Here is a 10,000-nt window from a genome sequence, read left to right on the forward strand (position 1 = left end):
GGGAGACTGCAGTTGTGGGTGGATGTCTTCCCCAAGTCCCAGGGTCCTCCTGGACCTCCCTTCAACATCACACCACGCAAGGCCAAGAAGTAGGTCGTCCTCAGACGAAGTTTGAATAAAGTTTGACAACGTGATATTCAATTAAGTCTTAACAGATGATCTTCACCCATTGGTATTACAATACAGCAATTCTGTCCATATCTGGAAAACTACAAATCATACCTGGCCATGATACCTGGCCATTATACCTGGCCATGATACCTGGCCATTATACAAGGCCATTATACCTGGCCATGATACCTGGCCATCATACCTGGCTATTATACCTGGCCATGATACCTGACCATGATACCTGGCTATGATACCTGGCTATGATACCTGGTCATGATACCTGGCTATGATACCTGGCTATGATACCTGGTCATGATACCTGGCTATGATACCTGGTCATGAAACCTGGCTATGATACCTGGCCATGATCCCTGGCCATTATACCTGGCCATGATACCTGTCCAGGTATCATGGCAAGGTATCATGGCCAAGTATGATGGCCAGGTATGATGGCCATGATACCTGGCTATGATACCTGGCTATGATACCTGGCCATGATACCTGGCCATGATACCTGGCCATGATCACTGGCCATGATACCTGGCCATGATACTTGGCCATGATACCTGGCCATGATACCTGGCCATGATACCTGGCCATGATCCTGGCCATGATACCTGGCCATTATACCTGGCCATGATACCTGGCCATGATACCTGGCCATGATACCTGGCCATGATCACTGGCCATGATACCTGGCCATGATACTTGGCCATGATACCTGGCCATGATGCCTGGCCATGATACCTGGCCATATACCTAGCCATTATACCTGGCCACGATACCTGGCCATTATACCTGGCCATTATACCTGGCCATCATACCTGGCCATGATACCTGGCCATGATACCTGGCCATGTTACCTGGCCATTATACCTGGCCATGATACCTGGTCATTATACCTGGTCATGATACCTGACCATCATACCTGGCCATTATACCTGGACATTATACCTGTCCAGGTATCATGGCCAGGTATCATGGCCAAGTATGATGGCCAGGTATGATGGCCATGATACCTGGCTATAATACCTGGCCATGATACCTGGTCATGATACCTGGCTATGATACCTGGCTATGATACCTGGCCATGATACCTGGCCATGATACCTGGCCATGATACCTGGCCATGATACCTTGCCATGATACCTGGCCATGATACCTGGCCATGATACCTGAACATTATACCTGGCCATTATACTTGGCCATGATATCTGGCCATGATACCTGGCCATTATATAGATCCTTCATATGTACTTCCTTCATTTTGATGACTTCCTTCTAACATTCCCTAACCTCTGACTGTCCCTTACCTCTAACTGTCCCTTACCTCCAACTGTCCCTTACCTCTTACTGTCCCTCTAACTGTCCCTTACCTCTAAATTCCCTCTAACTGTCTCTCTTACTGTCCCTAACCTCTGACTGTCCCTCTAACTGTCTCTCTTACTGTCCCTAACCTCTGACTGTCCCTCTTACTGTCCCTCTAATTGTCCCTTACCTCTAACTGTCCCTCTGACTGTCCCTCTGACTGTCCCTTACCTCTAACTGCCCCTCTGACTGTCTCTCTTACTGTCCCTCTGACTGTCCCTCTTACTGTCCCTAACCTCTGACTGTCCCTCTTACTGTCCCTCTAATTGTCCCTTACCTCTAACTGTCCCTCTGACTGTCCCTCTGACTGTCCTTTACCTCTAACTGTCCCTCTAACTGTCCCTCTGACTGTCCCTTACCTGTAACTGACCCTCTGACTGTCCCTCTGACTGTCCCTTACCTCTAACTGTCCTCTGACTGACCCTCTGACTGTCCCTCTGACTGTCCCTCTAACTGTCCTTCTGACTGTCCCTATAACTGTCCCTCTGACTCTCCCTCTAACTGTCCCTCTACTCTCTCTCCCTCTGACTGTCCCTCTGACTGTCCCTCTGACTGTCCCTCTGACTGTCCCTCTGACTGTCCTTCTGACTGTCCCTCTGACTGTCCCTCTGATTGTCCCTCTGACTGTCCCTCTGACTGTCCCTCTAATTGTCCTTCTGACTGTCCCTTACCTCTAACTGTCCTCTGACTGTCCCTCTGACTGTCCCTCTAACTGTCCCTCTGACTGTCCCTTACCTCTAACTGTCCCTCTAACTGTCCCTCTAATTGTCCCTCTGACTGTCCCTCTTGACTGTCCCTCTGACTGTTCCTTACCTCTAACTGTCCCTCTAACTGTCCCTCTAACTGTCCTCTGACTGTCCCTTACCTCTAACTGTCCCTCTAACTGTCCCTCTGACTGTCCCTTACCTCTAACTGACCCTCTAACTGTCCCTCTGACTCTCCCTCTGACTGTCCCTCTGACTGTCCCTCTGACTGTCCCTTTAACTGTCCCTCTGACTGTCCCTTACCTCTAACTGTCCCTCTGACTGTCCCTCTGATTGTCCCTCTAACTGTCCCTCTAACTGTCCTTCTGACTTCAAGGTTCTACCTGCGTTGCATCATATGGAACACAAGTGATGTCATCTTGGATGATGTCAGCCTGACCGGGGAGAAGATGAGTGACATCTACATCAAGGGGTGTGTCTTCGTTTTCTGTTAATAACGATATATGCCCTAAACATCCCACATTACATGACCAAATGTGCTAATTGTCAGAATATTGCTGCAGATGAGAACTGACTTGTGGCAAGTTAAGATGGCATAAACAAGTAGACATTTTTTGAAGTGGTATGACAAGAACCCTCATTCCCAATGTCGTGTTAGTTTAAACTTTGGTTGGGATGTGTTGTGAACTCTTGAAAACCGTTTTGAAACTCATTGATCCTGAATGTTACCTGTTGTGTTGCAGGTGGCTCCACGGCCACGAAGACCATAAACAGAAGACAGACGTCCACTATCGCTCTCTAGGAGGAGAGGGAAACTTCAACTGGAGGTTCCTGTTCCCCTTCCACTACCTACCAGCCGAACAACTCTGTACCATCGATAGGAAGGTGAGATAGAGGAGAGGGAGGGAGGATGATGAGGAAGGAGGAAGGATGAGGAGGGAGGGAGGGAGGGGGAAGGGAAGGAAGGAAGGATGAGGAGGGAGGGAGGGAGGGAGGAAGGAAGGAAGGAAGGAAGGAAGGAAGGAAGGGGAGGGAGGAAGGAAGGAAGGAAGGAAGGAAGGAAGGAAGGGATGGAAGGAAGGAGGAGGGGAGGAAGGAGGGGAGGGGAGGGGAGGGAGGGAGGAGAGGATAACTTCCACCAGAGGTTCCTGTTCCTCTCTACTACCTACAAGCTGAACAACTCTGTACCTTCAACCGGAAGGTAAGTCTGCAACTGTCAACTATTTTAATCAGGTGTTTTAGAACGGAGCTGGAACAAAACCCTGCTCTCACTCACACCTCTCAAGGACATCAGGATACTTCTACTCGGCGTCATGACAACGACATGTCTGTTCCCACCCAGTTTAGTTGTTAGAGAAGGTGGACGTCAGTCAAAGGCGACTGAAATACATCCAAATGATCCCAATGTCTGCATTGTGTTTACGCGGTGTATCCCTGTGTGGTTGCCATGGTGTGTATTTAAACACATTGGAGTGTGTAGTTGTGAAGTCTTCATTATCTGGACAGTGTTGAGGGAGTATATCAGTCATTGCCTAAGTCATTTTCTCCCCAGTGTGTGTATGGATTAGTCTTGCTGTCAGAGAGCCTGCTGATTGTGTCTGGCTAGGATGACACTGTCTGACAGTGGCGTGTGGATGGTTGTGTTATAGTGAAAGTAACATTGTAATGACAGTTGACACCACTCAGTGGTAATATGCAGTCTGTTTCTCCTCCTCTCCTTCTTCTCTGTTCTTCTCCTTTCTCCTCTTCTCCTTTCTCCTCTCCTCCTCTCCTCCTTTCTCCATTCTCCTCCTTTCTCCCCTACTCCTCTCCTCCTTTCTCCATTCTCCTCCTTTCTCCTTTCCTCCTCTCCTCCTTTCTCCATTCTCCTCCTTTCTCCATTCTCCTCCTTTCTCCCCTCCTCCTCTCCTCCTTTCTCCGTTCTCCTCCTTTCTCCTCTCCTCCTCTCCTTCTTTCTCCGTTCTCCTCCTTTCTTCGTTCTTCTCCTTTCTCCTCTCCTCCTTTCTCCGTTCTCCTCCTTTCTCCGTTCTTCTCCTTTCTCCTCTTCTCCTTTCTCCTCCTCTCCTCCTTTCTCCTCCTCTCCTCCGTTCTCCCCTACTCCCCCTTTCTCCCCTACTCCTCCTTTCTCCTCTCCTCCTTCCTCCCCTACTCTTCCTTTCTCCTCTCCTCCTCTCCTCCTTCCTCCCCTACTCCTCCTTTCTCCGTTCTTCTCCTTTCTCCGTTCTCCTCCTTTCTCCTCTCCTCCTCCTTTCTCCCCTACTCATCCTTTCTTCCCTTCTCCTCCTTCCTCCTCTCCTCCTTCCTCCTCCTCTCCTCCTTTCTCCATTCTCCTCCTTTCTCCCCTACTCCTCTCCTCCTTTCTCCGTTCTCCTCCTTTCTCCTCCCCTCCTCTCCTCCTTTCTCCATTCTCCTCCTTTCTCCCCTCCTCCTCTCCTCCTTTCTCTGTTCTCCTCCTTTCTCCTCTCCTCCTCTCCTCCTTTCTCCGTTCTCCTCCTTTCTTCGTTCTTCTCCTTTCTCCTCTCCTCCTTTCTCCTCTCCTCCTCTCCTCCTTCCTCCCCTACTCCTCCTTTCTCCGTTCTTCTCCTTTCTCCTCTCCTCCTTTCTCCTCCACTCCTCCTTTCCCCCCTACTCATACTTTCTTCCCTTCTCCTCCTTCCTCCTCTCCTCCTTCCTCCCCTACTCCTCCTTTCTCCTCTCCTCCACTCCACTTTCTCCCCTACTCATCATTTCTTCCCTACTCATCCTCTCTTCCCTTCTCCTCCTTTATCCTCTCCTCCTGTCTCCTCCACTCCTCCTTCCTCCCATACTCCTCCTTTCTTCCCTACTCCTCCTTTCTCCTCTCCTCCTTTCTTCCCTACTCCTCCTTTCTCCTCTCCTCCTTCCTCCCCTACTCCTCCTTTCTCCTCTCCTCCACTCCTCCTTTCTCCCCTACTCATCCTTTCTTCTCCTCTCCTCCTTCCTCCCCCTACTCCTCCTTTCTCCTCTCCTCCTCCTTTCTCCTCTCCTCCTTCCTCCCCTACTCCTCCTTTCTCCTCTCCTCTCCTCCTTCCTCCCCTACTCCTCCTTTCTCATCTTCTCCTTCTCTCTCCTCTCCTCCTCCATTCTCCTTTCTACTCTCCTCCTCCATTCTCCTCTCCTCCTCCTTTTTCCTCTCCTACTCCTTTCTCCTCTCCTCCTCCTTTCTCCTCTCCTCCTTTCTGCTCTCCTCCTTTCTCCTCTCCTCCTTTCTCACCTACTCCTCCTTTCTCCTCTTCTTCTCCCCTCTTCTATCTAAAAATCTTCTTCTTCTCTCTCTCCTTTAGGAACACTTCTGGAGTCTGGATAAGAACGAGATGAAGGTTCCTCCTAAAATCACCATTCAGATCTGGGACAACGACAAGTTCTCTTTTGATGACTATCTCGGTAACAGGGGGGTGTATCCATCACACTTTCTCTCTCTCTCTCTCTCTCTCTCTCTCTATCTATCTCTCTATGTCTATATATATATATATATATATATATATATATATATATATATCTATATATCTCTATCTATCTATATATATATATATATATATATCTTTCTATATCTATCTATTTCTATATATATCTCTCTTTCTCTCTATATCTATCTTCCTCTATCTCTCTCTCTATCTCTCTCTCTTAAATCTCTCTCTGTCTCTATCTCTCTCTCTCTCTCTCTCTCTCTCTCTCTCTCTCTCTCTGTCTCTATCTCTCTCTCTCTCTGTCTCTCTCTATATCTCTATCTCTCTCTCTCTATCTCTGTCTCTGTCTGTCTCTCTCTCTCTCTCTCTCTCTCTCTCTCTTTCTCTCTCTCTCTCTCTTCCTCTCTCTCTCTCTCTATCTCTCTCTTCCTCTCTCTATCTCTGTCTCTCTCTCTCTCTCTCTCTCTCTCTCTATTTCTCTCTGTCTCTCTCTCTCTTCCTCTCTCTCTGTCTCTATCTCTCTCTCTATCTCTCTCTTCCTCTCTCTCTGTCTCTATCTCTCTCTCTCTCTCTCTCTCGCTCTGTCTCTCTCTCTCTCTCTCTCTCTCTATCTCTCTCTCTCTGTCTCTCTCTCTGTCTCTCTCTCTCTCTCTCTTCCTCTCTCTCTGTCTCTCTCTCTTCCTCTCTTGCTCTGTCTCTGTCTCTCTCTCCTCTCTCCTCTCTCTCTCTCTCACACGTTCTCTCTCTCTCTGTCTCTCTCTCTTCCTCTCTTGCTCTGTCTCTGTCTCTCTCTCCTCTCTCCTCTCTCTCTCTCTCTCACACGTTCTCTCTCTCTCTGTCTCTCTTCCTCTCTTTCTCTGTCTCTCTCCTCTCTCTCTCTGTCTCTCTCTCCTCTCTCTCTCTGTCTCTCTCTCACACATTCTCTCTGTCTCTCTCTCTCTGTCTCTCTCTCTCTCTCTCTCTCTCTCTCTGTCTCTCTCCCTCTTCCTCTCTCTCTGTCTCTATCTCTCTCTCTATCTCTCTCTTCCTCTCTCTCTCTGTCTCGATCTCTCTCTCTGTCTCTCTCTCTCTATCTCTCTCTCTCTCTCTCTCTGTCTCTCTCTCTCTCTCTCTCTCTCTTCCTCTCTCTCTCTGTCTCTCTCTCTTCCTCTCTTGCTCTGTCTCTGTCTCTCTCTCCTCTCTCTCTCTGTCTCTCTCTCCTCTCTCTCTCTGTCTCTCTCTCCTCTCTCTCTGTCTCTCTCTCCTCTCTCTCTCTGTCTCTCTCTCACACTATACATTATATATACTGAATATATATATGACTGATTCCTTTCCATGTCCATTCCATCTTCTCCTCCATCTCTCTTTTAACCACAGGTCTGTTAAATGCCCCATTAGTCATCTCTGACACGACAAGAACAGAACCAGTAAAAACACACTTCTGATAGGAACCTGATGTGTGTGTGTGTGTTTCTGTCCATCTCAACCCTTGCGTGAACCACACACACTTGCTACTTGAACAGTAGACATTTCTACAGTTGATCTACATGTTCATCTGCTGTGAAAACAGTGTGTGTGTGTGTGTGTGTCCATGCTGTGTGTGTGTGTCAGTTTACAGATGACTGATAGATAGCAGATATCTTCTCAATTCTGCTGTGATATTGTAATGCTGTCAGCACATTCTAAGGGATGTTGGTATCTCTGTTTTTATAGCCTGCTCCCTTCTTTCTTTCTCTCTCTTTCTATCCCTCTTTCTCTGTCTCTCTCTCTCTCTTCCTCTCTTTCTCTGTCTCTCTCTCTCTTCCTCTCTTTCTCTGTCTCTCTCCTCTCCCCTCTCTCTCTCTCTCTCTCTCTCTCACACACATTTTCTCTCTCCATCTCTCTCTCTCTCTCTCGCTCTCCTTACTCTCTCTCTCTCTCTCTCCATTCCTCTCTCTCTCCCTCCCTCCCTTCCTCTCCCTCTCTCTCTCTCTCTCTCTCTCTCTCTCTCTTGTTTCCATTTTCTCTCTCTCTCTCTCTCTTCTCTCTCTCTCTCTCTCTCTCTCTCTCTCTCACACACACATATTCTCTCTCCATTTCTCTCTTCTCTCGCTCTCTCTCTCTGTCTCTCTCTCTCCCTTCCTCTCTCTCTCTCTCTCCGTTACTCTCTTTCTCCTCTCTCTCTCCTCTCTCTCCCTTCCTCTCTCTCTCTCTCTCTCCTCTCTTGTTTCCATTTCTCTTTCTCTCTCTCTTCCATTTCTCTCTTTCATTCTCTTTCTCTCTCTATTCCATTTCTCTTTCTCCCTCTCTCTCTCCCTTCCTTCCTCTCTCTCTCTCTCTTCCATTTCCCTCTCTCTCCCCTCTCTCTCTCTCTTCCATTTCTCTCATTCTCCCCCTCTCTCCCATTTCCCTCTCTCTCCCCCTCTCTCTCCTCTCTCTCTCTCACTCTCTCTTACATTTCTCTCATTCTCCCCCTCTCTCTCCCCCCTCTCTCTCTCTCTTCCATTTCCCTCTCTCTCCCCCTCTCTCTCCCCTCTCTCTCTCACTCTCTCTCTCTTCCATTTCTCTCGTTCTCTCCCCTCTCTCTCCCCTCTCTCTCTCTCTCTTCCATTTCCCTCTCTCTCCCCCTCTCTCTCCCCTCTCTCTCTCACTCTCTCTCTCTTCCATTTCCCTCTCTCTCCCCCTCTCTCTCCCCTCTCTCTCCCTCTCTCTCTCTTCCATTTCTCTCGTTCTCTCCCCCTCTCTCTCCCCCTCTCTCTCTCTCTCTTCCATTTCCTCTCTCTCCCCCTCTCTCTCCCCTCTCTCTCTCACTCTTCTCTCTTCCATTTCCCTCTCTCCCCCTCTCTCTCCCCTCTCTCTCTCTCTCTCTCTCTTCCATTTCCCTCTCTCTCCCCCCTCTCTCTCCCACTCTCTCTCTCACTCTCTCTCTCTTCCATTTCTCTCGTTCTCCCCCTCTCTCTCCCCTCTCTCTCTCTCTCTTCCATTTCCCTCTCTCTCCCCCTCTCTCTCCCCCTCTCTCTCCCCCTCTCTCTCCCCCTCTCTCTCCCACTCTCTCTCTCCCCCTCTCTCTTCCATTTCCCTCTCACTCTTCTTAAAGGGATGTTCTCTTCATCCTCCAGGTTGTCTAGAGATGGATCTTCATCACATGCAGCGACCAGCCAAATCCCCAGAGAAGTGTACCTTAGACATACTGTCACAGGGACAGGATAAACTGGTGTCGCTGTTCCAACAGAAGACGGTCAAGGGCTGGTGGCCGTGTGTGTGTGACAGCAACGGCGAGAAGATTATCGCTGTGAGTAGACGTAGACAGACAGACGGACGGACGGACGGACGGACAGAACGTTAAGATTATTTTATTTTTAAGAGTTTAAGAGTAATATTTAAAATAAATGGTTATGCCCATCCTTTCTTTTCTCCCTCCTTCTTCTCCCTCCCTCCTTCTTCTCCCTCCCTCCTTCTTCTCCCTCCTTCTTCTCCCTCCATCTTCTCCCTCCTTCTTCTCCCTCCTTCTTCTCCCTCCATCTTCTCCCTCCTTCTTCTCCCTCCTTCTTCTCCCTCCTTCTTTCTCCCTCCTTCTTCTCCCTCCTTCTTCTCCCTCCTTCTTCTCCCTCCATCTTCTCCCTCCCTCCTTCTTCTCCCTCCATCTTCTCCCTCCCTCCTTCTTCTCCCTCCATCTTCTCCCTCCTTCTTCTCCCTCCATCTTCTCCCTCCCTCCTTCTTCTCCCTCCATCTCTTCTCCCCCTCCTTCTTCTCCCTCCATCTTCTCCCTCCTTCTTCTCCCTCCATCTTCTCCCTCCCTCCTTCTTCTCCCTCCATCTTCTCCCTCCCTCCTTCTTCTCCCTCCATCTTCTCCCTCCCTCCTTCTTCTCCCTCCATCTTCTCCCTCCCTCCTTCTTCTCCCTCCATCTTCTCCCTCCCTCCTTCTTCTCCCTCCATCTTCTCCCTCCCTCCTTCTTCTCCCTCCATCTTCTCCCTCCTCCTTCTTCTCCCTCCATCTTCTCCCTCCCTCCTTCTTCTCCCTCCATCTTCTCCCTCCCTCCTTCTTCTCCCTCCATCTTCTCCCTCCCTCCTTCTTCTCCCTCCATCTTCTCCCTCCCTCCTTCTTCTCCCTCCATCTTCTCCCTCCCTCCTTCTTCTCCCTCCATCTTCTCCCTCCCTCCATCTTCTCCCTCCTCCTTCTCCCTCCCCATCCTCTTCTCCCTCCCTCCATCTTCTCCCCATCCTCTCTCCCTCCCCATCCTCTTCTCCCTCCCTCTTCTCCCTCCCTCCATCTTCTCCCCATCCTCTTCTCCCTACCTCAATCTTCTCCCCATCCTCTTCTCCCTCCCCATCCTCTTCTCCCTCCCTCTTCTCCCTCCCTCTTCTCCCCATGTCTCTTCTCCCTCCCTCTTCTCCCTCCCTCTTCTCCCTCCCTCCTCTCCCCATCTCTACTTC

The 10,000-nt window shown here is 49.5% G+C and overlaps 1 protein-coding gene across 1 annotated transcript in view; it reads left to right on the forward strand.

Annotated features, from left to right (window-relative positions):
• The window catches only part of dysf (dysferlin, limb girdle muscular dystrophy 2B (autosomal recessive)), a 198,377-nt gene that overhangs the window by 184,307 nt on the left and 4,070 nt on the right, over positions 1-10,000 (forward strand). The window contains 5 exon segments of the mRNA XM_042328089.1: positions 1-89; positions 2,560-2,655; positions 2,927-3,068; positions 5,486-5,585; positions 8,686-8,858. Of these exon segments, the coding sequence (XP_042184023.1) occupies positions 1-89; positions 2,560-2,655; positions 2,927-3,068; positions 5,486-5,585; positions 8,686-8,858 (600 nt within the window).

This window comes from Oncorhynchus tshawytscha, linkage group LG10 (assembly GCF_018296145.1).
Source record: "Oncorhynchus tshawytscha isolate Ot180627B linkage group LG10, Otsh_v2.0, whole genome shotgun sequence".
Taxonomy (NCBI): domain Eukaryota; kingdom Metazoa; phylum Chordata; class Actinopteri; order Salmoniformes; family Salmonidae; genus Oncorhynchus; species Oncorhynchus tshawytscha.